Source organism: Passer domesticus, chromosome 13 (assembly GCF_036417665.1).
Source record: "Passer domesticus isolate bPasDom1 chromosome 13, bPasDom1.hap1, whole genome shotgun sequence".
Lineage (NCBI taxonomy): Eukaryota > Metazoa > Chordata > Aves > Passeriformes > Passeridae > Passer > Passer domesticus.
The window spans coordinates 3,169,236-3,196,204 of NC_087486.1; the positions used below are offsets into that span (position 1 = coordinate 3,169,236).

At 63.3% G+C, this 26,969-nt stretch overlaps 5 protein-coding genes across 7 annotated transcripts; 3 read left to right on the forward strand and 2 right to left on the reverse strand.

Moving 5' to 3' along the window:
* Window positions 1-120: 120 nt before the first annotated feature.
* On the reverse strand, window positions 121-4,071 carry LMAN2 (lectin, mannose binding 2). Its single transcript, XM_064387824.1, has 8 exons — window positions 3,902-4,071; window positions 3,703-3,821; window positions 3,505-3,622; window positions 3,227-3,306; window positions 1,991-2,152; window positions 1,269-1,383; window positions 758-877; window positions 121-614 (listed from the first exon to the last, which is right to left on the reverse strand). Exons 1-8 carry the CDS (start codon window positions 4,041-4,043, stop codon window positions 454-456), a joined length of 1,017 nt encoding a protein of 338 aa, XP_064243894.1. The 5' UTR covers window positions 4,044-4,071; the 3' UTR covers window positions 121-453.
* Window positions 4,072-5,274: 1,203 nt separating this feature from the next.
* LOC135280051 (ADP-ribosylation factor-like protein 3) lies at window positions 5,275-8,847 on the reverse strand. The gene is made up of 6 exons (XM_064387775.1): window positions 7,280-8,847; window positions 6,793-6,936; window positions 6,590-6,706; window positions 6,431-6,481; window positions 5,551-5,736; window positions 5,275-5,472 (listed from the first exon to the last, which is right to left on the reverse strand). Exons 1-6 carry the CDS (start codon window positions 7,295-7,297, stop codon window positions 5,425-5,427), a joined length of 564 nt encoding a protein of 187 aa, XP_064243845.1. The 5' UTR covers window positions 7,298-8,847; the 3' UTR covers window positions 5,275-5,424.
* A 244-nt stretch (window positions 8,848-9,091) lies between these two features.
* On the forward strand, window positions 9,092-16,847 carry RGS14 (regulator of G protein signaling 14). 3 transcript variants are annotated; one of them, XM_064387771.1, is made up of 15 exons: window positions 9,092-9,287; window positions 10,487-10,508; window positions 11,608-11,762; window positions 11,868-11,960; window positions 12,479-12,622; window positions 12,769-12,918; window positions 13,083-13,203; window positions 13,290-13,414; window positions 13,491-13,694; window positions 13,786-13,862; window positions 13,987-14,113; window positions 14,399-14,480; window positions 14,662-14,720; window positions 14,927-15,041; window positions 15,299-16,847. In XM_064387771.1, the coding sequence occupies exons 1-15, from the start codon at window positions 9,243-9,245 to the stop codon at window positions 15,526-15,528; spliced, it is 1,749 nt and encodes a 582-aa protein (XP_064243841.1). In that variant the 5' UTR covers window positions 9,092-9,242; the 3' UTR covers window positions 15,529-16,847. The 3 variants fall into 3 exon arrangements, with proteins under 3 accessions (XP_064243841.1, XP_064243842.1, XP_064243843.1); XM_064387772.1 differs by having other exon boundaries at window positions 13,086-13,203; XM_064387773.1 differs by having other exon boundaries at window positions 15,276-15,402.
* Window positions 16,848-18,549: 1,702 nt separating this feature from the next.
* SLC34A1 (solute carrier family 34 member 1) lies at window positions 18,550-22,444 on the forward strand. Its single transcript, XM_064387748.1, has 12 exons — window positions 18,550-18,670; window positions 18,857-19,039; window positions 19,398-19,526; window positions 19,604-19,747; window positions 19,857-19,968; window positions 20,060-20,255; window positions 20,454-20,549; window positions 20,662-20,761; window positions 20,989-21,156; window positions 21,311-21,427; window positions 21,572-21,696; window positions 21,802-22,444. Exons 1-12 carry the CDS (start codon window positions 18,565-18,567, stop codon window positions 22,354-22,356), a joined length of 2,031 nt encoding a protein of 676 aa, XP_064243818.1. The 5' UTR covers window positions 18,550-18,564; the 3' UTR covers window positions 22,357-22,444.
* Window positions 22,445-22,996: 552 nt separating this feature from the next.
* Window positions 22,997-25,950, forward strand: LOC135280260 (alpha-2C adrenergic receptor-like). The gene has a single exon (XM_064388054.1). It carries the CDS (start codon window positions 23,239-23,241, stop codon window positions 24,265-24,267), a length of 1,029 nt encoding a protein of 342 aa, XP_064244124.1. The 5' UTR covers window positions 22,997-23,238; the 3' UTR covers window positions 24,268-25,950.
* The last annotated feature ends 1,019 nt before the right edge of the window (window positions 25,951-26,969 follow it).

Consider the following 26,969-nt stretch of genomic DNA (forward strand, 5'->3'; position numbering starts at 1 on the left):
TGGGATCCTCCCAGGATTGCTTCCTGCACGCCCTCCAAGCTGAATCCCTATTCCCAGTTCCTCCAGCGCTGCCCCTCCTCCCTCCCTTCTCTCCCCGTCAAACAGAGCCAGAGGCACGGGTGGTGTCAGTCCTTTAATGCCCCACTCACAGCCCCCTCCCCTCAGCCCCTCATGTTCACACCTGCCCCAGGCAGCACAGCAAGTCCCAGCAAGGCGGGGGGAGCGCTGCAAAAGCCGGGCAGCAACCTCCAGGCTCCCCAGCAGAGCTCTGGGGAGCCAGCGGGCATCGCCCCCCTCAGTGCAACCCGCGGGAGGCCCAGGGCCGGGCAGGGGTTACAGCCAAACAGACAGGTAAGAAAATACTTCTGGTATTTCTCAGAAACAGCATTTAGAAACCACAGTTTTTTTTTACAGCTCCCCATAAAAAAGATGGGTTTGGGCACAGGTGCTCCACTAGTAGAAACGCTTGTTCCGTTCCTGGCGTTTCTGGAAGACCACGGCTCCCACCACGGCGCAGACAATGATGCCCAGGAGTGCACAGAGCAGCAGCAGGAACACCTTCCAGCCCGTCAGCGGCCCGCTCCGGAAATTCCCCGTCGGGTCATCCACGTTGTCTGCAAGGGAAAGAACAGCCCCAGAGACCACCGTAAGCTCGGCTCCTGTGGAGTTCAGCCCGCTGTCAGCCTTCAGTGCCTCCCAGAGTCCAGCCCCCACCTCCCAATCCCCCACGGGAGGTTTCCAAAGCCCACGGGCTCACCTTTGGGGGATTTAAGGAGGCTGACCCTCGGCTCGATCTTGGTCCAGTCAACGGTCTCATCTTCTACAGGGTGCTCCACCATGAGCTGGAACAGCTTCATCGAGATAATGTCGTGATTGTCTGGGGAACAACCGCGAGCAGCAAACACTGTCAGAAGCTCTGAGATGTCCACACACTCAGAGTACCCCTCAGACCATCCTCTGCCAGCTCCAGTCTCCTTCCCTTTCAAGCCACCCTCATCCCCAGGTATCAAACTGCAATCCAAAGATGTTCCTTAGCTCTCAGGTGTCTCCTTTCCCCAGCCATGGGTCCCAAAAGGGTTTCAAGAGCCCGGTAAACAATTCAGAGAAAGGAAGCAATGGAAACTATCCAGTGCATCCAGTGTTTCAATCACAGAATCACATTTTTAGGGTTGGAAGGGACCTCTGGAAATCCAACTCCCCTGCTAAGGCAGGGTCATCTAATCCAGGCTCCGACCACCATGTGTTCCCCTGAGCAAAGCCCCTCTCACCAGAGAGATCTCCAGTGCCAGCAGAAGCACCAAAGAAGTACCCGGTTGGCAGCTGCACCCCTGCGATGTCGATGCAGTTCTTCCACTCGTTCTTGTCTTCCACGTCAGTCATCACCTGCAAAACCACGAGAGGCTCACACCAGAACCACGGGACAGGGCCCACCCTCCCTGCCCAACAGAGCCATCCCAAATCACACAGGTTGTGTCCAGATGATTCATTAGCATCTCCAGTGAGGGACATCACACCCTCTCCAGACAACCACTTTTGGCACGCCGCTATCCTGCCTGGCTGCACCTCTTTTGGAGCTGGAGGTGCCAGAGAGGCAGTGGCTGAGCCTGTATGGTCGATGCTTTGTGTGAGGAGATGCGAATCTTGACTCCCTTTCTGAGAAAGTTGATTATTATGATATATATTATATTAAAATTATAAAATAAAACTATACTAAAAGAATAGTGAGAGAAGGATTCATCAGAAGGCTAAAAAGAACAAGAATGGAATGAATAACAAAGGCTCTTGACTTCTAGAGAGTCCGAGCCAGCAGTGATTAATTAGAAACAACATGCACAGATGCACCTGTAGATAAACAACATCCAGACCACATTCCACAGCCATCAGACAGTTAATTGTTTACATTTCTTTTCTGAGGCTTTTCACCTAGAATAAGAGAAAACCCCTAAAATTCATGAAGTATCAGGGCTGCGAGGCCGGAATCCCGTCTCACCGTCAGGCGGCCGCGCGAGTAGCGCACGGCCAGGAAGGTGTCGTGGTTCTGGTTGCGCAGGTCGGCCGAGCAGCCCGCCAGCTCCGTCCAGCGCCCGTCCTTGCTGTGCTCGTAGCTCAGCGAGCCGTTGTTCACCATGGCTGAGATGTAGGGGAACACACGCTGCGGGGACAGACAGGGGCTGTGGGAGCTGGGCACGGTCAGGCACGGAGCGCGGGATGTGCACGGCTGCTGCTCCACCTAAAGCTGCTTCTGAACACAGCCAGAGCTGCCTAAAGCATGGCCACCCTTCCTGAGCCACCATTTCAAGACCCCCATCCTGTGATTCTGTGATTCAACCCACCCTGTACCCCATGGCCAAGGCAATCAGGGTGTCTCACGCTTGCAGAGTGGCTGGGTAAAAATCCCGGAATTATTTAGGTTGGAAAAGACCTCTGAGAGCACTCAGTCCAACCTGTGACCAATCCCCACCTTGTCAGATAGCCCTGAGCGCCACATCCACTTGTTCTTTGAACACAAGAAGTGTATAACAAGACCCAGAATGGACAGAAATCTACATAAGCAGCAAAAGCACACACAAGGCTTTGTCATCAGTGGATTACCTCCACCAGGAGGGGACAACTGGAGGCAGGAATTCACCTCCCAGGACCATCTAGACAACAGGGAGATGGGTCACTTCCAGGTGCTTCACGACTGAAGTATCATGGTTTTGATGGTACAGACCCCAAAGCACAGTTTAGTTTCCTGACTGTGCCATGAGATCCACACACAGAGCAGGACAGAAGAAAAGGATCCCCAGCCCTCACAGGACTGATGTGTCCCATGGCCATGGGGAATTCTGGAGCAAAAAGGCAGCCTAGGAGTTTATTTCAGGCACACATAGGTTGCAAAGAGAAAATAAGGGCAGAAACATCATGGGATGAGTATCCAAAGCACAGAGGTCAGGGAATGACACCCAGGATGAATGTTAGCAGGTGGTGCTGGGTTTACAGCAGCTCTGTGCCTGCTCTCCTGCACAGAGATGCCTTGGAAACATCTGTGCAGCCAAGAGCAGCACAAGAAAGAGCAAGGAGCTTCTTATCTCCATTAATGCACACAAACTCTTTTTTTTACCAACCCCCAGGACAGGAAGAGCAGACCGTGCCCAGCTAGGGAGAGACTTTTCCTTGGATGAGGTGAGAAGCACTTGGAGCAGGAAGGGAACTGGGCACTGCACAGGCTGCCTGGACCACTCACCTCTGTCGCCTCGTCATTGGGATAGGTATCAAGGAAAATTGCCAGTCCATGGAAGTTGTCCTTGCTGCCAAAGACAGGACCTGGAACAGGGCAGAGGAGCAGAGACAGAAGGAGGTGAGAATCTGTGCTCAGGGAGTTCTGAGCTGTACGAGCAGCTGGCTGAGGGCACCTGCTGCCCGGGCAGAACACAGGGACACGTCAGCCCAGGGCAGTGAAGCAGAGCGGGGAGCTCAGCGCCTGCCGGGCCAGCCCCTGTGCTCGGGGCAGCCCGCACCCACCGGGCGTCAGGCGATCCTGCGTGTACCACAGCGCCAGCCCGTCCCCGTGCAGGTTCTTCTTGCCGGCTCCGTGGATCTTGAAGTGGACGTGCAGCTCCCAGTCCTTGAGGAAGCAGGGCTGTGGGAGAAACCCCGGCGGCGTCAGGCCGTGAGGGGCCGGGCCCGCCGCGGCCCCCGCCGCCCTGCCCCGGCTCTCACCACGCGGTTCCAGATGGAGCCCTCCCGGCTGCGCTCGTCGGGCGTCAGGCGGACGTACTGGCTGGTGACCATGGTGCTGCCCGTGAAGTCCCACAGCGGCATCGCGGCGGAGCCCGCGCCTGCCAAGGGCCGAACAGAGCGCGGATCAGCCCGGGCCGCTCGCGGGGCGCCCCGAGCGTGCCCCCGGCCCCGCGCTCACCCTGGTACGGCTTCATCAGCGAGTGCTCCCGCTTCAGGTGCTCGCTGTTGCCATCCGTGAGCTCGGCGGGCGCCGGGCGCGGCCCGGCCAGGGCCAACAGCAGCGCGGCCGCCGCCACCAGCCCGCCCGCACCCGCCGCCATGCTCCGCTTCCGCCTTCCGGCGCCCCGCCCTCAGCCCCGCCTCACCGCCGCAGCAGCCAATGAGAAACCCGCATTCGCTGTGGTCCCGCCCTTATGTGTGAGCGGCATCAGTGCCCGCCTATGGCAGGGGAGAAGGGCGGGGCCAGTGAGGCGCGCAGTCCCGTTGTGCGGCGGGAGGCGGGGCCGAGCGGCCTCCCGGCGTGCGTTCCGCGTGCGCGGCGGCGCGGGGCGTGCCGGGAGATGTAGTCCGCCGGCCCGCCATGGGCCGCCTCACGTGCGAGGCTCGTGCGGCCCGCGGGACACGTGACCCGCCCCGACGGGCCCCGGGAACGGGAACGGGAACGGGTCCGGGAAGAATGGGCTCGGGAACGGCCCTGGTGTGGGCACGGGGAACGGCCTCGGGAACAGTGGGCTCGGGAACGGCCTTGGGAACGGGTCTGGCATGGGCCTGGGGAATGGCCTCAAGAACGGGTCCAGGATGGGCCCCGGGACAGGCTCGGGAAACAGCCTCAGGAACAATGGGCTTGGGAACGGCCTCGGGAGCAATGGGCCTGGGGAATGGCCTCGAGACCGGGTGCAGGATGGGCCCCGGGAACAGCCTCGGGAGCGATGGCCTCGGGAACAGCCGCACGGCCCCGCCGCCCGCGCAGCAGGAAGGACAGGCCGAGGCAGCGCGGGGGTGACAGCCGCTTTATTGAGGGTGGCCGGGCAGCCCCCGCCCCGCTCCCGCAGGTCTGCCCCGTCCCTCCGCCACGGCAGCCGTGCTGGCCCGGGAGCGGAATCTCGCGGCCCTCCGGATGGGCACCTGAGCCAGGCGACAGCAGCCCTGCCGGGGACACAGTGCGAGTGGTACCAGCCCAGGGTACAGGGACCCCTCGGCGGCACAGAGCAGATCCCTCCGGTGGTGACTGCTCCTGTCCTCGTGCCTGTCCCGAGTCCTGTGCGCACGCGGGGATTCCTGTGCCCGGCTGGACGGAGGCTTTGCCGAGCAGCTGCCGCGGCTGGGGCAGCAGCAGCCCCATCCTGCGGGAGCACAGGGGCACACAGCGCTCAGTGCCTGGGTCACAGCAGGCCCTGCAGGGTGTGACAGCAGCATGGAAGGACAAGTCCAGGGCAGGTTCTCATGCTGGAGGTGTGCACGCCCTCAGCATGGTGGGACACGTGTGTCCCTCCAACAGCATGAGCACTGCGGGGGAGTCGGGGGTGTGAAGAGCCCGTGGAAGCCCAGGAGGCAGGGAGAGGGGAAGCTGATTGACTAGTGAAGATTGGGTGGGAAAATCATCCGAACGTGGCAGTCTGAGGCTCGGGGAGCTGAGGGACCAGGGGGGTTGGCCGTGGCGTAGGGACCTGCAGCTCAGTCCCATCTGGCACTTTGCAGCTCTCACTTCTTCCTGTTCATGATCTGGCTGGAAATCCAGTTCATCCCATCCTGGAGGGAAGAAGGATGTGAGCGCAGGCCCTTGGGCCCTCTCCCAGCTCTGCAGAGCCCAGGGGCCCCCGTGTCTACCTGCACCCCTTCCCCAGACAGGGCCGAGCAGGCCTGGATCTGCCACTCCCGGTCCCGGTAGGTGTGCAGGCTCAGCCCTTCTGCGATTTCAGCCGCGGGCGCTGCAGTCACCAGGTCCTGCTTGTTGGCAAACACCAGCAGCGGGACCCCCGTGAGGGACTCGTCCTCCGTGAGCTCTGCCAGCTCCTGCCAAGAGAGAAGCTTCTCCCAGGGCTGCTGTCCTCCTCCACGGAGCCAGCCAGCATGGGCTGGACACCTCAGCCCTGCAAATGCCTCATCCCTGCTCTCTGGTGCTCATGGCAGATAAGGAAGCTGTGAGGTCTTGACATTCCACGGGGGAAAAGCTCCCAAAGGAGCTTCACCTCCTGGAGCTCCATCAGCCCCACACAGGGCTACTTGAGGACTGAAATCCTCCCAGCACGGAGAGCCCTGGGCAAAGGGCAGCAGCTGCAGGAGGCTCCTGGCAGTCCCGAGCTGTCTGGCACACCCACACCACCGTCTGGTGATGGAACAGCCGGGGCTGGCACTTGGAGTCTCACCTTCCCCTCTCAGAGCTTCATTCCCAGGCTTTGTAGCTGCTTTTGCTACTCATAAACCTTTGTTTGGCTGTATCACTAGCAGGGTGCTGGGGGTGGGATGAGGGCTGGGGACTGAGGGGTCACTTTCACCAGGGACTGTCACCCCTGTGCTGGGCACCCTTGGAGCATCCCAGCTCAGGGGGAGCTGCTGGGCCATGGAGTGGGGCATCTTGATCTTGAGCCTTCCTGCACAGCACTGCCCCATAATTCAGAGCAGCTTTGCTTCCCCCTCATCCCCAAAGAGCTGGTGCCATACAGATCTGAGCCCCAGCACCCCACAGCCACCCCTCACCCACTCATACCTGCCCTGTCTCCTCAAAACGCTTCTGGTCAGCACTGTCAATGACGTAAATCTGCCGTGGGGACAAAAGGGACAGTCAGGGGCTCCTTCTTGCCCGGCTGCACAGCCCTTCTGTGGGGCCCACACAGCATGCAAGGCCTGGGGGTGCTGCCCCGCTCACCAGCAGGTCTGTGCTGCCCAGGTACTTCTTCCAGTAGGGGCGGATGGAGCGCTGCCCGCCGATGTCCCAAACATTCAGCTTCAAACCGTGGGACTGGACGCTCTTGATGTTGAATCCCTGTGCAGGGACACAAACCCCAGCGTCACCCAGGGGATGGGTGGGACTCACCCTCCGCCCCGCCCGTGGCCCGCAGCAGCCCCTACCTGTGTGGGGGTGATGGTGCTGACCTCCTCGGACGCCAGGCGCTTCAGCAGCGTCGTCTTGCCCGCGTTGTCCAGCCCCAGCAGGACGATGCGGAGCTCCTGCTCCGGGGATCCCTTCAGCTTCTGGATGACAGAGAGCAGCCCCTGGGGGCAGGGGGTGCTAGGGGAGCCCTCTGGGGTGCCGGGTCCCTTGTTTGGGATGGGGGATCTGGGCACGCTGTTGGTTTTGGGTACCTTGTGTCTGTGGCCTGAGCCAGCATCAAGGCCCAGCTCCCAAGGTGTTCAGGCTCGGGGTGGCCCCACAGCAGATCTGCCCAGCCCCAATTCCCCCCTTCCCGGGCGTGCTGTCCCAGCCCTGGGACCACTCCCAGCTCCTGGGCACGCTGGGGGGGACATGCCCCCTGCTCTGCCAGCCCTCCTGCACCACCCTGAGAGCTGGAGCTGCGCTCCCCCCGGAGCCGGTGGGGTGTCACCGGACCCCGCTTACCTTCTGCACATCACCCATGGTCCGGGAGTGGCTCCGGCCCGCGGCACCGCCTGGGGAGCTGCGGGGGCTCGTCCCAGGGCCCGCCGGTGGGTTCGTGACTGGCACGCTCCCCGTCCCCGGGGGAGGAAGAGGATTACGGGCTCCGGAATTAGCTGCTGTTCCTCCATTTACCCACAGCGTTAAATAATGCCCTCGGCAAATCCTCCAGCCAGCTGTCGCCCCGCCGTCGCCTACCCCCGGGATAAAGCAGGTCCCCCCGGGCTGGGGCACTGGGGCACAGCACGTCCCTGTCCCCACGGGGCAGGGGTCCCAGCCTGGGGGGTGCTGTGCCAGGCACAGGGCTGGCACAGCCTCACACGCTGGGATACCTCACGCTGAGGCACCACCAGCACCCACAAGCTGTCCCCTTGCAGGGTGGCAAAGAAATTGCTGAGCTTGCTTGAGGCCACGTCAGCGACTGCCACAGCTCCCTGCTGCTGCCCGAGGGAAACCACCAGGCCCTGGAGCAGGTTGGGGGCTGGCTTGTCAGCAGCTGGAGCCTGGGGATGACACAGGACGGGCGTCCAGAGGGGCTCAGACACATTCTCCAGCAGCCCGCCCCCAACCCAGGTGGGGTGAGGGGCTCATCTGCTCTCCCTTTGGATTAAGTGCATTAATTAGGCGATGTCTTTGATTCCTGCATGCTGCAGTTCCATCCTCAGATCAGGTTTCCCAGCAGAGAGGTTATCCTTGTGGTGAGGACCGTGAGTCACGCACTCTTGGAGAGACATTTTTATTTATAACTCTGGTGGCAAAGCCAAGCCAAACAACACAGCCACACTCCGACAAAGCAGAGGGGAGCAGCATGACCAGCCCTCATCCCGCTGCTGCTCCATGCAGTGGCAGGGGGCAGAGGGGCAGCCAGAGGTGCCACCCTCTGTTCCCCCCACCCAGAGACCCTGCCAGGTCTGTGGCTGCCTGTGGTGCTCTGCTTTTTTGCCTGCTCATGGTGGGAAAGCTTCATTTTTTTCTGCATAGATCTGCACCCAAGTTAATGTTAGGGTTCTGCTTTTGATAGGTTAATCACCCACCTTACATCCCCGTTATTAGCATTTCCCTGAGCGGGTTGCCATGGTGCTCTGCGGTTTATCCTGCGCTGTTAGTTACTGAGATTTCCTAACAAATAACCGAAAATATCCTCCACTGGTTTGTGGTTGCTGATCAACATGGAACCCCGACCTCAGGAGATGGGCAAAACTGCTTAGGCATCAGTTTGGTGGCTCCAAGCTGCACGTCCACTGCTCCTCTCTGCCAGGTTCTGCTGGCACGCACAGCACAGGCAGCTGTCCCCACACCCTCTGTGACCAGGACAAGTGGCACCAGGCTGGTGGCAGCGTGTGCTGGGCCTGCTGATGCCCCCCTGCCCCTGCACCTCCCTTCCCTGGGGTGATGTGATGGCCGGGAGCAGCCCCCTCCGGCTGTGGGGAGGGGGACAACGGGGCGGTGACCCCAGCCGTGCTGGGAATGCACACTGGGATGGGTTTGGGAGCAGCGGTGCAGATGGGGATGTGGTCACGGGTGTGGATGTGAATGGAGACAGGGATGGGGCTGGAAACAAGGATGCAGACGGAGACGGGATCACGGATGCAGATGGGGAATGAATGGGACGGGAAACAGGGATGCAGCTGGGAACGGGATAACGGATGTGGATGCAGACGGGGACGGGGACGGAGCCGCGGCGGCGCCGGCCCGGGGCTGCAGCCGGTGTCCGCCGGGGCGGTGCCGGCGGCGGCCCCGCTCCCCCCGCTGCGGTCTCGGTTCCCATGGTGACACTTCCTGTGGCAGCCGAAAGCGGTAGTGCGGTGGTGCCGGGAGCGCCGGGCCGGGCCGGGCCGGGAGAGCCGCGCCGCCGCCCGGGGATGCTGCGGGGCCGCGGGCCGCGCCCCTAGCGCGCCGGGCCGGGCCGGGCCGGGCCGAGCCAGGCATGCAGGGCAAGGGCAAGCTGCTGGTGGTGCACAACGGGCGCATGGTGAGTGCCCGGGGCGCCGGTCCCACCCGCGGGGCTGCCCCGGCGGCGGCGCGGCGGGGACTCGGTACCGGGTGAGGGGCGGGCAGCGGCTGCGGAGCGGATAACCCTGGGATGTGTGGGGTCAGGAACCGGGCAGCTGGGAGGGTGTGGGGTTCTGGGCAGGCAGGGCGGGATGGGTGTCCAAAGCAGCGGAGCTGTAGGGGGTTGAGGGCAGGCAGCGGGGTCTGGGTGAAACAGGCACGCGTGGGGCCGGGTGTGAGCAGCGGGGGTTTGTGGCTCGGGCAGCGTTGTAAGGACATGTGTGGCACTGGGTGATGGGGTGACAGGAGCCAGGACACCCCGCTGGTGTCTGCGGGGCTGTGTGGGTGTGGGCAGCGTGGATGCACGGGGAGCCGGCAGGACAGAGGGACGTGGGGCTGGGGGAAGAGACACGGCAGAGGAATGTGGGGTGGGAAGCAGGGAAAGGCAGGGCTGGGTAGCCGGCCTGGGATGGAGGCAGTCGGGAGCTGTGTGGGGCTGGCAGGCTGGGGGGCACGGGGCGGCCGGGCCAGGGGCACCACTGGAATTTGGGCACCACTCGAATTTGGGCACCACTTCAGTGTGATGAGACATGCAGTGAGTGCATGGCTGGGCTTTGGTTTCAGAGGCTCTGCCCATCTCCCTGCTTGGCTACTCCATCCCCAGGGCTGCTGTCTGGGGTGCCCAGCGGGTGCTGCAGGACACCCTGTCCTGCTGTGCCCATGGCTGGCACCACCTGGTCCCTGCTTTTGGGCATCTGCCCTCGGGTAGCTCCACGCTCCTCCATCAGCAGGCCCAAGCAGTTTGCCTGCTTGGGGCTGTGGTTGTCCTTCTTCCTTCCCTCCCCTCCTCCCCTCCTCTTCCTGTACCGTGGAGGCTGCTTCTCTCCTCCCTTGTTGTTTGGGTGGCAGGGTTACATCTGATAGCAGCTGCCCTTGCCCTGGGCTGGGCTGGCCCTAGGCCATGGAGGGGTAGGAGAAAGGCTGTACCCCCTGGGTAACTCTCTCCTCACTGCCCTGGGTTGGAAATGCTGCCACAGGGCAGGTAGCACCAGAGCAGTGTTTGCTGACAGGGTCTCTTGCTCTGGGCTCAGCCTGGGCTTGCCCTGGTGCTGCTGCCACTCCACCAGCCCAGCAGGTGCCATGTAGCCCCTCTCACCTCTCTGCTTTCCACTCCCACAGGGCCCGGCCGTGTCGGATGGAGGTAAGGCTGCTCTTTGCCCTGGGACAGGAGGCCAGCATCATCTCCAGGGGAGGGGGAAGCCCACAGGCAGCCTGGTGCCAGGGGCAGGGAGCCAGCAGGCAGCGAGGCCCTGTGCCAGCACAGGCTGTGCCATGGCTGGGTGCAGGGCTGAGCCCTCTGCCCAGCACTGGCCGTGTCCCCCCATCCCTCCCACGTGGCCCCCGGTGCCTGCCCCTCCTTTTGGCTGCTCAGCTGGCACTTTGGGGTGCTGGGGGCTGAGTGCCTTCCTGGGACAAGGAGAACTGGGGTACCAGCCAGCCTCAGGTTCTCTGGGGGAGTCTGTCTGTCTGTCTGTCTGTCGGTCTGACTGTGCACTGGATATCTCAGATGGTTTATTCAACTGTTTTGGCCCCAGTTACTCATGGTTTAGACCACAGGAGGATAAGTACGGGGAGCCTGGCCAAGGAGCAGCCTGACACACCTCCTCTGCTCCTGCCAGCTTTGCAGGAGAGCACTGCTTCCATACCCTTACCTTCTCTTGCAAATGACCCCCTGCTTCCCGCCGCACACCAGTCAAACCAGTTCCAAAGCTGGGGTAGCCCCTGGGAACTTCCATCTTTCTGAACACATGGTCACCCTGGGTTTCCCCGAGGTGGGGTTTCCTCAGGGTTGGGAGCTGGAAATGACATTTTCTGTGCCCTCCACATGCTGGGTTTGTCCCTCTTCTTGGCCAGAGGAATAGAGAAAGTGGGTTCAGGCACCTCTACCCATCTTCCAAGCTTCCCTCCACTCTGTGTGCCCTCTGTGTCCCCTTCCACTCCACTTTCCCAGCTCGCTGGGTGCCCTCCCCATGGCTGTCTTACCCCAGGAGATGGGTCACAGGTGGAGTCACAGTGACCCCCGGGGTGGGCACAACTGCCAGCACTGGCAGGGAGAGCTGTCATGGCAGCAAGTGCCAGCTGCAGCATCCTGGTGCTCAATCCTCCAAGGATGCCACCGTGATGCTCCTCATGTTCCCTACCCAGCACTCACCAGGTCTGATCCAGATGGGGCTGTTGGCACTGGGGGGTGACATTAGGGGACAGAGAGACAGCCAGACCTGACCCCTTTTCTCTCTCAGAGTTAAATGCCTCCCGGGCCCGTGGCAGCAACCACAGTGTGAACAGCCTGCCAGGCCCAGCAGCCACGTGTGGATCCAGCCAGGGCTCAGTGGTCAGCTGGGCTGAATCCTTTGAGACGCTGCTGCAGGACCGTGTGGCTGTCACCTACTTCACTGTGAGTGTCACAGCCCAGAGCTCAGCCCCTGCCCCTGTCCAACTCTTGGACACTGATTGTCCCACAGGCACAGTGCCACCAGCAGCAGCTCTCTCTGCCCTGCAGGAGTTCCTCAAGAAGGAGTTCAGTGCTGAAAACGTCTACTTTTGGCAGGCATGTGAGTGCTTCCAGCAGATCCCGGCCAGTGACACGCAGCAGGTACCAGCTCTGGGCAGCTTTGCTCACAGCTGCTGGGAGGGATGTGGGCAGAGCTGTCCAGCTGCATGTCCAGGGGTCCTGGCAGACCCCTTTCCTGGGGGGCTGAGCAGGCTGGGGGCTCTTGCAGAAGGAAAAAGGAGATGGATGTGATGTGTATCTGCAAAGCCATGGCTGGGATGCCTGCCCCACAGAGCAGGATGTGCTCCCTGCTCCCCCAGCCCGAGACTGCCACAGGGTGTTTCTGGGGGGACAGACAAGACCAAGGGCAGAGCTAGACAGGGGATGATGGGGACAGAGCCAGGTGGCTGCAGGGGATGGTTCCTCCCTCAGGTTGTACCCCTGTGGAGACACTGGTGTGTTGTGCCCAGAGCTTGGTCCTGAAGTCCAGGTGCTGAGCTGGCCCCAGGGCAGGTTGGTTCTTCAGGGCTCAGGTGTCTCTGTGGGGTGAGCAGGGGGCTCCCCTGGTGTGGTATAGAGGAGGGGGTTGCTGGTCCCAGCCTGGCCTCCTGTCCCCTCAGCTGGCCCAGGAGGCACGGCGGATCTACGATGAGTTCCTCTCCAGCCACTCGGTCAGTCCTGTGAACATTGACAAGCAGGCCTGGATTGGGGAGGACATGCTGGCCACCCCCTCCCCAGACATGTTTCGCATCCAGCAGCTCCAGGTATGGCAGCACCTGAGCCCCACCCACGGGATGGGGGCTGTGGGACCACCCCACATGTCACCCAGCATCACTGCTGTCACCGTGGGGCAGTGGCCAGAGCCTGGAGGTGTGCAGGGGTCTTAAGCACACACATCCTCCCTTTCCAGATCTTCAACCTTATGAAGTTTGACAGCTACACGCGTTTTGTGAAATCCCCCCTGTACCAGGCCTGCCTGCAGGCAGAGAGCCAGGGCCAGCCCCTGCCTGACCTGCGGCCCCACTCCCGCAGCAGCAGCCCCCCTCCTGACCTCAGCAAGGTGAGTGAGGGGGAAAGGGCAATGGGGACATGCCCCCGTGCTGCTGGGTCCCTTCCCTGCTGCTCAACCCCAGGCTGGGGACAGACGAGCAGTGAGAGGACCAGGGAGAGGGAAGGGGAAACCTGAGGTGTTGTCATGCTGAGATGCTGCTCAATTCACCCCAGAAGACGAAGCTGAAGCTGGGCAAGTCGCTGCCCCTGGGCGTGGAGACAGCGGGCAGCGGTGCCAGCCGCAGCCTTCAGCGCTCCTTCAGGAAGGGAGAGCGGCGGGAGCCGTCCTGGGCAGGTGGGTGCCCTGCTGGGCAGGACAGAGGGGCCACGCCACCCTGAGGGGTGTTCACGTCCCCACCACCGTCCCTCTGTCTGTCCTAGAGGGGGGAGAAGGCAGCAGGAGCGCCATGCTGTGGAGGGAGTCCCAGGGCTCGCTCAACTCCTCGGCCAGCCTGGACCTGGGCTTCTTGTCCTCGGGCAGCACAGCCGCCAGCCCCTGGACGGAGGTGAGTGGGCACCACGCCAGTGCCACGGCACCACGCTGCCTCTGCCTGGGCTCATCCTGCCACGTCCCTCCCTCAGGGCCAGCAGAAGAGTCTGGGGGGCAGCGAGGCAGAGCTGCCAGCCAAGCCCATGAAGTACTGCTGCGTGTACCTGCCCGACGGCACGGCCTCGCTGGCCGCTGTCCGGCCCGGCCACTCCATCCGGGACATGCTGGCAGGGATATGTGAGAAACGCGGCTTCAGCCTCCCCGACATCAAGGTCTTCCTGGTGGGGAATGAGCAGGTAGGGCAGGCAGCGGGGAGCAGGGTGTCTGCCAGCCAAACCATCCCTGTGCCACTCTGCTGGCTCTCTCCTGATGGTTTGTCTCTTGCAGAAAGCGTTGGTGCTGGACCAGGAGTGCTCCGTGTTGGCAGACCAGGAGGTGAAGCTGGAGAACAGGATAAGCTTTGAGTGAGTGGGAGCTTTGGGGCTGATGCTGTTGGCCATCCACAGAGCCTCAAACCCAGTCCCCCAGGCAGTCCCAAGTACCTTAGCTCTGCTCCTGCCTGCAACCACCTCTTCCCCCCCTCTGCAGCCTGGAGATCTCCTCCCTCAGCAAGACCGTCCGCATCACATCCAAGCCGACCAAGCGCATCCGGGAGGCGCTGCAGCCCGTGCTGGGCAAGTACGGCGTGAGCGTGGAGCGGGCACTGCTGCACAGGGTGAGCCTGGGGCCAGCCCCTGCCTCGGGGGAGCCCTGGCTTTGGGGCTCGGCCAGGGGCTGCTGGCTCTGAGCACATAGTGGGGAGCAGCGGTGTGTGCTGCAGGCAGCCTGTGAGCTCCTACAATCACTGTTTGGGATGGGCTGTGACATCCCTCTGTGTGCTGGGAGGGACCAGTGGGTGTTGCCTGTGCTGGCCCAGTGGGGTCTGGCCAAGCAATTCATCAGCCTGGCTGCCTTTCCCGTGCCACAGTGAGTGTGACACTGGCTGCTGTTCCTCTTGCAGCAAGGTGAGCCAGACATCCTGGACTTGGAGAAGCCGGTCAGCACAGTGTCTGCTCAGAAACTTGTCTTGGAAACACCAGCAGGTAAAGTGTCCTCCCTCCCAAACCATGTCCCCTCGAGCTACATCACCTTGAAGGGCACTTGGAGGGTCAGGCTGTCTTCTGCTGGCCATGGCTCCCACTCCCTGGGACAGGGTCCATCCTGTCCCTGCCTGGCCAGCACCAGGGTGCTGGAATGGGGAACTGAGCATCACTTCCCTTGCAGATGTGCGAGTGATGGGGAGTGCTGAGGCTGCAGCTGCCCCCTCTCTGCTCCGGAGTGAGGTGAGCACCAAATCCCACCAGCCCTGGTTAGAGATGCCCTCACAGCTGCTGTCCTGGTCCACAGGGAAGCTCTGGTCCCAGCACTTGCCACGGGGCTGGCAGTGGGTGCCAAGGCAGGAGCCAGGCTGTGGGAGGGTGATGGGCACAAAGCCCAGGGCAGTGCTGCCTCCTTGCCCCGTGGCTGAGGCCTGGGCTGCTCGTTGCAGGAGGGAAGCCCAACAGGAGCAGAGCCTGACACACGATGGGACATGCCCTCCTCCTTCTCCAGGCCACAGTCTTCAGCTGCCATGAACCTCAACCGGCGCACGTACGACCTGGAAGGTGAGACCTGGCGTGTCTGAGTCCTGAGGGGTTGGGGCAAAACACAGGCTGAGGGATGCAGAGCCCCTGGTGTGCTGGGGATGGCTGCAGGGTCCCATGAAGCTGGGAATGGGCTGTGGGGTCTGGTGTGGAGCAGGGAGAAGGTTCTGGTGCTGTGCCTGGGACACGTTCAGGGTCATATCAGGTGGAGAGGGCAGCTGAGGTGCTGGGACAAAGCCCCAGTGCCTGGCTCAGGTGCATGATCTGCATTTCCCCAGGGCTGGTGGAGCTGCTGAACCGTGCCCAGAGCTGCCGGGCCAACGACCAGCGTGGGCTGCTCTCTAAGGAGGACCTGGTCCTGCCTGACTTCCTGCAGCTCCCTGTGCAGGACAGCAGTGCCTGTGAGGGGTCACATCAGCCCAGTGCCCCTCAGGCTGGCTCTGAGGGAAGCAGCTGCCCTCAGGAAGAGCCCGCGCTGGCTCAGCCTTCGTTGGACCACAAGCTCTGATGAGTCCTGGCACGTGGCACCCCCAGGCCATGCTGGGGCTCAAGAGGGGCCCGACAGCCCCTGCCCTGCACCGCTGACACTGCCCGGACTGCAGATCCATCCACGTCCTGTCCCAAGCTGTCATGTTGTGTCGCTGTGAGTGGCTGAGCAGCTGCCATGCCCCTCTGCGGGGCCACATCCCGGTGCACATCAAGGGACTCTTGTACATAGTTTGAACCCTCGTTGCAAAGCACTTTGCAACACCCCTGGCACTGTCCTGCCCAGTGCCTCTGCCTGCAGCAGAGCTGCCTGCCCAGCACATCCTGCCTGTGTCGGGCTGACACAGCCCCGCTCGCTGTCTGGGTGGGGAAAGCTCCCTCCTGGCTGCAGGGTGTGCAGGATAGACAGGGTGGGTGGGGAGGAAAGGCAGGCTCCAGCCCTGAGCTCCGGTGCTGTGGGCAGGCAGGGTCAGGAGAACGCGTGCCCGGAGCTCAGAGGCAGAGCCAGTCCCTGGCCCCGTGGGAACAGGGCTGCCCCGTTGTTGATTTGTGAGTCCACCCTTCCTGGGGAGGGTGAGCACGGCCCTGCCAGGCTGTGCCCCGGGCAGGTTGTTACGTCTGCATTGCGTGAGCGTGGCCTGATCCTGCCACAGTAGCACTGCCTGGAGCAGGGCACAGGGTTCCTGCCCCGGGCAGCCAGAGGCAGAGCCAGCAGATGGTGCCAAAAAAGCCTTCCTCCTCCCTGCCAGAGATCCTGCGTGGGTGGCAGCTGAGGGACAGGCAGGAGCAAGTCCCCATCTCCCCCCTGCCCCATCCCCACTGAGCTGGGGGAGCTCAGCCTGCCAGGACAGCTCTGCTTGGTGCCAGAAGAATGCAGCACCCCTGGGTGCTGAGCACCTCAGCCTGCTGTGCAGGTCCCCAGCCTGTGCCCAGCCTGTCATTCCTGCCAGGAGCCTTGAGCCCCATCTGCCAGTCCTGGCTGTGCACTGCTGGTCCCCATGCCCAGCAGCCCGTGTCCCCAGAGGTCCCAGACAGAACCTGCAATGGAGATTCCATTGCTCCCCCAACAGCAGCCAGGAGATCCCTCCACAGTCCATACGTGCCAGAGCCCTTCCTGCCTGTGCCTTGGGTAGCCACTCCATCACCACTGCCTGGCCAGAGGCAGAGGGGTGACCCAGGGCCCCCAGGCTTGCCCAGAGATGGGGGCATGGCCACCCAGCCCTATGCTGCCACAGCCAGCTGCAGCCCTGTGGCCTTGGTCAGAGCCCTCCTGTGTCTCTGTGATGCTGCTCAGTTCTGTCTGTGCTGTGGAACCAGGGGAAATAAAGAGCATTGTCTGGATGTACCTTTCTTTGCCTCCTCTGTCATCAGGCTGGGTTGTGCTTTTCCCAGCAGCCATGTCCTCTCAACAAGAGCCTTCCTAGGGCCATGGCAGAGCTGGGGCCATCCCTGGGCTCCAGTGCCACCCCGACTGGCAGCAAGGGGCAGTGCCAGGAGCTTGTTTACCCAGCACTGCTGGTGGAGCAGGGAAGCTGCAGGGCCGGCATGGCCAAGGACTTCAGCCCCGACCCTGTCAATGAGTGACAGCCAGAGCTGCCAGGGCCTCACTGGGTTAATGATTGTGGGGGCAGCTGGCCAGGAGCCCCTGGGCACGGGGCAAGTGCGGACACCAGCCCCCTGCAGCCCCTGGACAGAAGAGTCCCCAGCCCTGCGGAGGCAGGACACGTCCCCTGCTGTGCCACCTCCCGGGCATTCAGCTCCATCAGCCTGTGACTCACTGGAGGTGCTCAGTGATGCTCCAGCAGTGGCACAGGTGTCCCCAGGCTGTCCCTGAGTGCCCTGGAGTACCCAAGGGATCTTCCCTTACGTTTGCACCTGGCTCATCATGGTGATGGGTTCTGGCAGTGCTTCATCCTGGGGAAATGGGGATGTGGCAAGGGAACACCTCTCTGTGCCCACTCCCACAGGCACAGGGCTGGAGGAGCCTTGGGCCACTGTGTCTGCCCTGGGCAGCTGTGCACATAAGCTTGCTGGGTGTCCCGTGGGTGGATGGAAACTTGGCTGGAGGAGTGTGAGCAGCAGGTAATGATAAACAGGGCCAAGGAGGTGGTGACGGCAGCGCTGGCCTCGCTCCTCTCCTGCTCACCCCAGCACATGCTGGGGAGATTGGTGCCAGGGAGATGCAGGCTCTGCCCCACACAGCCCCCAGCACTGCTGGCTGCCCCACACTGAGCTGCTGGCACGGGCAGAGCCTGCTGTGTGCCACCATCACCACCAGGACACGGGGATCACACCGGTGTTGGCATCAGCCATCTCCAATGCCCTGGGAGTGAGGACATGTGCCCTGGGCAGAGCTGAGCCCTCACGGCTGATGCTGCGATGGCACTGAGGTCAGCATGGCCTCACCTCTGGTTTGTCATACCCCAGCAGCACCAGCACCAAGCCCTTCTCCTCCTCCTCTTCCTCTCGTGCAGTGGATGAACCACCCGGCACCAAATGACGGAGAGCTGAGGCTCCTCCAGCATCACCTCTCGGGCAGCTCCAGCAGCGCCCTGGCTCTGCTCATCCCCGGCCCCGGGAGCGCCGGGTACCCCGGGGGCACGTGCCCCATGCCGCCCGGGGCCGCAGCCGCGGGATGTGGCAGGGGTTACCCATTAACTGCAGGAATTTCTGGGGAGGAGGTGAGCGGGAGCGGAGGCGAGGGGCGACGCGGGGCTCCTTAGACTTTGCTCTTGGCGTGTGTATAAAGGGCCGTGGTGCCCCACGGGCCACTTCGCTGGAGGGAGGCGTGGATGTGGCATGTGGAAGTGGCACTGCCCTGAGTGCCCGGCCAGCCCCAGGTGAGCTGGGCCCTGGGCAGGAGCAGTGCCCTTCCTGCCTGCCCTGCCTGCCCTTTGGGAGCTCGCTGGGGTGGCACAGCAGCAGCTGGTGGACCAACAGATGATGGGGTGGTGCTCCTCAGTGTTGCCAGCGCTGCAGGGATCTGGGGGGACGTGGCAGTTGGTGCAGCACAGCCGTGGTGACACGCAGCCACCTGTGCTCAGCCCCAGCAGGAGCGATGCTGCCCTACCGGACGGAGAGCCCAGTCCTGCCCGGCCGCTGCCCGGTGCGGGGAGGAAGGGTTGTGCACGGGCCACAGTTTGCCTACTGCCCCAGCCCCCAAGGTAGGTACCCCCAGCCCTCTTCCTCCTCTTCCTCCTCTTCCTCCTCTTCCTCCTCCTCCTCTTCCTCCTCTTCCTCTTCCTCAGCTCTGCTTCCTGCCAGACCCTGGCCCAGGCAGCGCTGGGCTCTCCTCTGCAGGGAGGTCCCTGCCGGGACAGGGCTGTAACGTGGGTGCCCTCTCTCCCCAGCCCTGCACCGGCTGCCGGGTGCCCACAGCTGCCCCTTCACGGTCAGCGCCGTGCCCTGCCCTGAGCATGGCTTCCCCTGCCCCGGCTCCCCGGGGCGCCGGCGCGAGGGCCGCGAGCGGTACGAGCTGGACGCGCTGCCCTGGCAGGGGCACCGCCTGGCCTTGGACGAGCTGCAGAGGCCAGGTGAGACCCCACGGGGGTGGGGGTCTCACAGCACCTGGGGAACACCCCAGGGATCTGACAGAGGCACCTGGGGCACTTGGGGTGCCAGGACCATGGGGTGCCAGGTTGGGAGGGCAGTGCTGGTGGAGAGACCCTCAATGTCCTGGGGTGACGTGGGAAGAGCTGAGGGACAATGGGACAGCTGAAACAAGGCACTCCAGGGTGGGAGGAGATGGAGGGGACCCTGGGACAGGTGGCATAGCAAGGGACATGAGCCCTGTGCTGCCAGGAGCCATGAGAGTGGCATGAGGCTGCAGGAGCCTGGGGAGCCAGGGCCATGCCATAGCAGGAGTTTAACACTCTCTCTTGTCTTGCACAGAGCTCGGGTGCTGGGCCAGGGTCCAGTCCTTCTGTGTCTCCCTTCTAAAGGTGCCCCTGATGTTTGGGTTCCTGTACCTCTTCGTGTGCTCTCTGGACGTGCTCAGCTCTGCCTTCCAGCTGGCTGGAGGTAGTAGGGTGGCAGGGATGCCCGGGAACCTGGTGGCACTGGCAGTGCCAGCAGCCTGCACTCACATTCCCTTACAGGTAAGGTGGCGGGGGACATCTTCAAGGACAACGCCATCCTCTCCAATCCAGTGGCAGGGCTGGTGGTGGGCATCCTGGTGACCGTGCTGGTGCAGAGCTCCTCCACCTCCACCTCCATCATCGTCAGCATGGTCTCCTCAGGGTGTGAGTGTGCCCCTGAGGCTGCTGGGGACCTGAGGCTGAGGGAGAGGATGGCTGCGGGGGGTCACCCTGAGGCAGGCCGTGCAGGGCTAGCAGGCCTCTCTGTCCCCAGTGCTGGAGGTGCGCTCTGCCATCCCCATCATCATGGGCTCCAACATCGGCACCTCGGTCACCAACACCATCGTGGCCCTCATGCAGGCTGGCGACCGCAGCGAGTTCAAACGGTGAGAGCTGCGTGGCTCAGGGGACACTTCTGGGGCTGGGGGCTGCCCCTCAGGACCACCCCACGCCAAGGGGCTCCTTCATTCTGCACAGGGCCTTCGCTGGTGCCACGGTGCACGACTGCTTCAACTGGCTGTCAGTGCTGGTGCTGCTGCCACTGGAGGTGGTGAGTGGGTACCTGCACCACGTCACCCGCCTGGTTGTGGCCACCTTCAACATCCGCAGCGGGAAAGATGCCCCCGACCTGCTGAAGATCATCACAGAGCCCTTCACCAAGCTCATCATCCAGGTCTGCTCAGCTGTTATGTATGCCAGCGTGGTATGCCCCAGGCTGGTGGTGATGTCCCCAGCACTGGTGTCCCTTGGATGGCGGTTGTATCCAAGTGTCCCCAGGCTGGCAGTGGTGTCCCCATGCCAGTGAAGATGTCCCCAGCCTGTGGGTGCTGTTAGCCCCCAGGTGCCCTCTCCAACACGTGTGTTGTTGCAGCTGGACAAGTCTGTGATCACGGGCATCGCAACGGGGGATGAAAGCCTGCGCAACCGGAGCCTCATCCGCGTCTGGTGTGGACCTGCAGCCCCCCAGGTGAGGGGCCCGTGGCCCTGCTGGGACCACCAAGCACTCCCACAGATGGGTGGTGGGCGAGGGCTGGCAGAGGACACTCTGGAGCCAGCTGTAGCCCACCTTCTCCCTGCAGATGGCCACTGTGGGGCTTGGGCCCCCCCCAAACTGCACGTCCCCCGGCCACTGCAGCACTAAGGGCATTGAGGTCCTTCACAACGTCACCAGGAAGAAGTGTGAGTGGGTGTGGAGGGCTTGGGCAGGGCTGGGGCACAGGGCATGGGGCTGGGAGGTGCAGGTGGGGCTGGGGGTTGTTCGTGTGATGGAGAAGTGCTGCAGTCACGATGTGGGGCAGGGCTGGGAGATGTTGTGCTGGGTCCAGGTGTGGGGCTGTCTGTGGGGGCAGGTTTGTGAGCGGGGCCGGGCCAGCCCCAGCCCCTTGTCCAGCGGTGCTGTGGGGCAGGTGAGCACCTCTTCACCGACACACCACTGCCTGACCTGGCCGTGGGGCTGGTGCTGCTGGCCGGGTCCCTTGTCGTGCTCTGCACCTGCCTCATCCTCCTGGTCAAACTCCTCAACTCCCTGCTCAAGGGGCAGGTGGCCAAAGCCATCCAGAAGGTCATCAACACTGGTGAGTAGCATGGGGACCACATGCCACATGGCCACCCATGCCCATCTCCACCTGCCATCCTCAGACAAGTCCCTGGCTGCCCCTGGCCCCCAGCCCTGACGTGGCCGTGGCCATGTCCCTGTTTGTGCCCATGCCTGTGGCCATGCCGTGGCAGACCTCCCACACCCGCTCAGCTGGCTCACCGGCTACTTCGCCATGGTGGTGGGTGCTGGGATGACCTTCGTGGTGCAGAGCAGCTCTGTCTTCACCTCGGCCATCACACCCCTGATCGGTGAGTCCCAGCCACTCCTCATCCCCTGCCATGTGCCATCCCCAGCCCTGTGGGTGCTAAAGCACTCAGGGGGACAAAAGGAGCTCCTCCTTGGGAGAGCGTGGGGATGGCACTGCCAGGAGTGACAGGGTGTCTCTCCCACAGGCCTGGGGGTGATCAGCATTGAGCGTGCCTACCCACTGACCCTGGGCTCAAACATTGGCACCACCACCACTGCCATCCTGGCTGCCCTGGCCAGCCCAGGGGACAAACTGGCCAGCTCCTTCCAGGTACAGTCAGCCCGGGGCCGTGGCTGGGCTGGATGAGGTCACCGGGCAGGGCAGGGGCTGGGGGATGCCCACGTGCCCGGCCTGATGGGGATGCCATCCTCGCAGATTGCTCTGTGCCACTTCTTCTTCAACATCTCGGGCATCCTGCTGTGGTACCCGCTGCCCTTCACCCGCCTGCCCATCCGCATGGCCAAGGCGCTGGGCGAGCGCACGGCCAAGTACCGCTGGTTTGCCGTGCTCTACCTCATCGTCTGCTTCCTCCTGCTGCCCTCCCTCATCTTCGGCATCTCCATGGCGGGCTGGCGGGCGCTGGTGGGGGTGGGCGCGCCCTTCCTCGGCCTCCTCTTCTTCGTGGGGCTGGTGAACGCGCTGCAGGCGCACAGCCCCGGCCGCCTGCCCAAGTGGCTGCAGACCTGGGACTTCCTCCCCGCCTGGATGCACTCGCTGCAGCCCCTGGACCGGGCCATCACCCAGGCCACGCTGTGCTGCACCGACCGCTGCCGCAGCGCCGAGGGCTGGGAGGAGCCCGAGGGGGCTCCCCGCGACAAGGCCAGGCTGGGGCTGGACAACCCTGCCCTCTCGTACCCCGAGGAGATGCCCAGCCCCACCACGCGGGTGGGCTCCCCTCGCCCGCTCCCGCACGGTGCCACACGGCTCTAGCTGGCAGTGCACACCCGGGCTGCTGCTCCTGTGGCTGCTGGTGTCCAGTGCCCCTGCTCAGCTGGTGTCTAATAAAGGGGGAGTGCTGATGTCCCTGTGCGTGTCGCTTTGGGTCCTCTCTCTGCTGTCACAGGTACCCCACACAGCACCATTGCTCAGCCCAGCTGGTGCTGGGGACACACCAAACACTCGGCTCGCGCTGTGGGGCACATGGTGATGATGCCACAGCTAAACCCCGAGCTCTGCACTGAGCTGTCACAGGCAGCATCTTCCTCCCCCTGCCTTGTCCCCAGAGGGCTGAGCTGGCAGGGTCCGTGGTGCCCCACTGTGTGCTACAGCAGCACATCAGTGATCGAGGCACAGCAGGGGACAGCCAAGCAAGGTCCTGGGCTGCTGCTGAGCTGGGATCAGCAGGATGATGATGGCATGGTTGGGCAGTGCCTCTGCAGCACCAGGCACCCTGGAACCTTGGCTGCAGCCCTCCTGCCGTGGTGACCCTGAAGGGAGCCCTTTAAGTGGCAATAACAGCTTCTCCCACTGCCCACAGATGTTTGGGTTCCTGCCAGTGATATCGGCCCACCCTTCCCTCCCTCCCTCCTTCCCGCCCTCCCTCCTCCAGACTGGGACCAGCAGAGCCAGCAGCGCTGCCGTGGGAGCCTCTCGGTGTTCCCAGCACTGCTGCTGTCCTGCATGCCCAGCCGGGCAACCACTGGGCCAGGACAACCTCGTCACCAGCCCGGGTCCGTGCAGGAGTGCTGGCAGCAGGGAGAACCCCCCGGGGACTCAGCGATGCTGGGACTGCGCCCGCAGCCGCTTCGGGACCGGTGAGCAGGGTGGGGGAAAGCTCCATGGGGCTTCATCTGCTGGAGGGGCCGGGCCAGCATGGAGCCAGCCAGCGCCCTTCCCAACGCCTCCGGTAACGGCAGCGGCGCTGGCAGTGCCCCTCACTCGCCCGCAGCCACGGGGCTCATCCTGCTGGCAGCCCTGTCCGTCCTGCTGGCCACGCTGGTGGGCAACGCTCTGGTGGTGGTGGCCATCTCCACCAGCCGGGCCCTGCAAGCCCCACAGAACCTCTTCCTCGTGTCCCTGGCCTCGGCAGACATCCTGGTGGCCGTCCTCGTCCTGCCCTTCTCGCTGGCCAACGAGGTGATGGGCTACTGGTACTTTGGCGGGCTGTGGTGCAGCCTGTACCTGGCGCTGGACGTGCTGCTCTGCACGGCGTCCATCGGGCACCTCTGTGCCATCAGCCTCGACCGCTACTGGGCCGTGACACGGGCGGCACGGCTCAACCTGCGCCGCAGCCCGCGGCGGGTGAAGGGCATGATCGGGGCGGTGTGGGCGGCGGCGGCCCTGGTGGCACTGCCGCCGCTCCTGCGGCCGCGGCCGGCCGGGCGGGAGTGCCAGCTGAGCCAGGAGACCTGGTACGTGCTGGCCTCCTGCGCCGCCTCCTTCTTCGTGCCCTGCCTCGTCATGGTGGCCGTCTACTGCCGCATCTACCGCCTGACTGCCCGGCGGACGGCCGCCCTGCTGGCTGCCCGCTCCCCGCGCCCCGCCAGCGGCGATGGAAAGGCGTCGGGTGTTGGGATGCTGAGATGGCGTCGCCGGAGCCAGCACCAGAGCGTGCTGCTGTGCCGCCGGCGGCTGGTGCGGGCGCGGGAGCGGCGCTTCACCGTCGTGCTGGCCGTGGTGATGGGCGCCTTCGTGCTGTGCTGGTTCCCCTTCTTCTTCACCTACAGCCTGGGCGCTCTCTGCGGGCAGGGCTGCCACGTCTCCAAGCCGCTCTTCAACTTCTTCTTCTGGATCGGCTACTGCAACAGCAGCGTCAACCCCCTCATCTACACGCTCTTTAACCGGGACTTCCGCGCTGCCTTCCGCCGGCTCCTCGCCGTCCCGCACCGGCACCGCACTTAGGGACGCGCTGGGACACCGGGGACACGGCCCCGGCCCTGCTCAGCCTTCACGGCACCTGGCCCCAGCACAGCCCTGGATGGCAGTGCCAGTGTGCAGCTCAAGGGGCTTCTGGAAATGCAGGATTGAATAAAACGAGACCAGATGCTGTGCCTGGGGCTGGTGTCTGCCTCCAGGGAGCCCAGGAAGAGGCACCAAGCGCCAGCACCTTTTGTCACCCGCATCACCCCACGCATGTGCCTTGCAGCGGTGGTGGTGACAACTTGCTGTGGCAGCTCCAGTGAGTACCAGCCCTCCCCACTCCCAGATGAATGTCTGTGTCCCCCAGCACTCTGTCGTGTAGGGGATGGACCCCATGGCTGCTGCAAGGAGACAAAACCAGCATCACCAGCACTGGGCTGAGCTGGCTGTGCCACCACGGCAGCCCTGTCCCTCTCTGTCCCCGCTGGGAACATGCCAGCTGTGCTGTGCCATGGGGGCTCTGTGAGGGCACACACAGACCCACGGTGGGGTACAAGGGCTGCAGGCCTGGCGTGGAACACCCCACATCCTGCTCGGGGACTGTGCTGGGATCTTGCTGCAGGAGGGAAAGCAGGAATGACATCCCAGAGCCAGAAATCTGTTCTCCCCTGGGGGAGTGTCAGAGATGGGATCGAATGGGAACAGGCTCCAGCACAGCCTGACGTGCAAGAGGCCACAGAGGCAGCTGTGGGGCGAAGACCCAGGGACAACCACATCCCCCTTGGGGGGCAGAAACCGCCCCACACCCCCCTGCCTGGCTGCCTGCCTCGCTCTGCACAGACACCCGGAGGTCAGGGGCTGCTCCACTTCTTCAGCTCTGCTGCTCAAAATAGAAAATCTCAAAACATTGGACTTTCTCTGGGCTAAAAACAGCTGCTGGCGCCTGGGAGCTGGAGCTCAAGGAACACTGGTCCCCGCCAGCCCTCGCAGCCCCTTCCAGGGTGGGTGCAGCTCAGCTGGGCTCTGGGGGGCTGGATGGGGAGGGGGCACTGGCAGCAGTGAGGATCCCCAGTGTGGGGAGGCTCAGGAGTGAGCTCTGGAGCCAGCAGAGGCTCCCAGTGGGATGGGCTGGGATGGGTCCTGGTGCTGGCTCTCAGAGGGGTCTGACCCGGGGCTGGAGCTGCACGGGCACTGCCCGCGGAAGGAGCTGCCCTATCGCTGCCACCCAGCTTCCCCTCCCTTCTCCTTCTCACCACTGAACAACATTTTGCTTCTAAAAATACCCAGACGAGGGCAGCCAGTGGGGACACGGCCAGGCCAGTTCTCCCAGTGCCCTGGCCACCACCCTGGTGCCAGCAGGGTGCCAGGCACTCTCCATCCTCCCGGGCATGGGCACACAGGAGCAGCACACTCTGCTAAAACACAGAGTGGCAGCTGCTCCACCTGAGCTGCTGCTGGATCTGCCGGGGACATCAGGATCCTCTGGCCACTGGTGCTGCCCCATGTGCCCCCCGCTGTCCCTGAGTCCTGTCAGTGATGGGAAAGGTGCTGCAGAACGCCAGGTGGGAGGGAACAGAGAACAGCAGCCCAAGGGTTAATGCTGGAAATGGATGGGAACAGAGTTACCTCGTTTGAAGTTCAAAATAAACACTTTGGAAGGAAAGCAGCTCTAAAAGAGGAGCTCTCACACCCTGAGCTCATCCCTCCAGGCAGTGACAGAGAGATTACCCCCGAGGTGTGGCAGGGCAAAGCATCCTCCTCCTGCCCCCAATCGCTGCAGACTCATACCCTGACGATGTGGCATCCGATTTCCAGTGGATGCTGAAGAGCACAGCAGCACGGACAGTGAGTGCTTGGAGTGATTTCTGTTATTATCATCCTCAACCTGAGCATTACAACCAAAATCCGCCCTGCCACGGGCCCAGACTGCCACTGGCAGACACCAGGGAGGGACCTGCCCATCACCTGCTCCCTGCCCTGGCCAGCCCCAGCGGGAAGGAGACATCCCCCTGGGCTGGGGCGAGAGAACCAGGCTGTGGGAAGGCAGAGGCGATGTCCTCCCCCCAAGGCCGGGAGCAGCACAGAGCAGGGCACACACCGCTCGCTTTAAGGGGATTTAGGAGCGGTTTGTGGCCAGCAGAGGCAGGGAGATGGGCAGGGGAGTGAGGGGCTCATGGAGGGGCGCTCGAGTACAGCTCTGCAGGGCAGCAGGTGGGGAGGGGTTCCCACAGCACAGCCCTTCCTCAGACACGGTAACGCTGCTGTTAATTTTTATATAAGTTTAAAAAATGGCTTTTAGAGGGAGTAATTGGTGGAAAGAAACTGGCGGGAGCTCACACACCAGAACGGCACATGAGCTGCACTGGGGGATGAGAAAACCCAAACCCCCACGGCAGCGGTGACCGCGGAAAGGGGCACAGCACCGGAGCTCGGGTCACGGCCCCGCGACCGGGACACCGGGACACACGCGCGGCTGCTGGACTTTACTGAGGCCGCGGAGGTGGCATGGCTCCCCTAAACACGTAACCGGCTCTGCCAGGAGAGCACGGGACATCTCAAAGACAGCCCCGCCCGAGGTACCGGGAGGGATCCGAGGCACCCCCGGGACCGGGACTCCGCTGCGCCCCGGCGCTCATTAATACCCAACCTGTGGGCCCCACCCACCACAGACCGCCCTATCACAACTCGCTCTGCGGCTGAGTGGCAGCCCCACACCCAATCAGACGATGCGAGAGGCGGGGCTC

Coding starts and splice junctions, on each gene's coding strand:
- LMAN2 (XM_064387824.1), bottom strand. CDS start 4,043: ATGGCGGCGGGTGCGGGCGGGCTGGTGGCGGCGGCCGCGCTGCTGTTG. Junction 3,623..3,702: donor GCTCCATCTGGAACCGCGTG/GTGAGAGCCGGG, acceptor TTTCTCCCACAG/CCCTGCTTCCTCAAGGACTG. Junction 615..757: donor CCTCCTTAAATCCCCCAAAG/GTGAGCCCGTGG, acceptor TTTCCCTTGCAG/ACAACGTGGATGACCCGACG.
- LOC135280051 (XM_064387775.1), bottom strand. Junction 6,707..6,792: donor GCACCATCACCCCCACACAG/GTAGGGGCTGCT, acceptor GTCCCTGCACAG/GGATTCAACATCAAGAGCGT. Junction 5,737..6,430: donor GTTTTGAGGAGACAGGGCAG/GTATGAGTGGGT, acceptor CTCTCTTGGCAG/GAGCTGGCAGAGCTCACGGA.
- RGS14 (XM_064387771.1), top strand. CDS start 9,243: ATGCAGGGCAAGGGCAAGCTGCTGGTGGTGCACAACGGGCGCATG. Junction 11,961..12,478: donor CGGCCAGTGACACGCAGCAG/GTACCAGCTCTG, acceptor CTGTCCCCTCAG/CTGGCCCAGGAGGCACGGCG. Junction 13,204..13,289: donor GCGGGAGCCGTCCTGGGCAG/GTGGGTGCCCTG, acceptor TGTCTGTCCTAG/AGGGGGGAGAAGGCAGCAGG.
- SLC34A1 (XM_064387748.1), top strand. CDS start 18,565: ATGCTGCCCTACCGGACGGAGAGCCCAGTCCTGCCCGGCCGCTGCCCG. Junction 18,671..18,856: donor CTACTGCCCCAGCCCCCAAG/GTAGGTACCCCC, acceptor CTCTCTCCCCAG/CCCTGCACCGGCTGCCGGGT. Junction 21,428..21,571: donor GGCCATCACACCCCTGATCG/GTGAGTCCCAGC, acceptor TCTCTCCCACAG/GCCTGGGGGTGATCAGCATT.
- LOC135280260 (XM_064388054.1), top strand. CDS start 23,239: ATGGAGCCAGCCAGCGCCCTTCCCAACGCCTCCGGTAACGGCAGCGGC.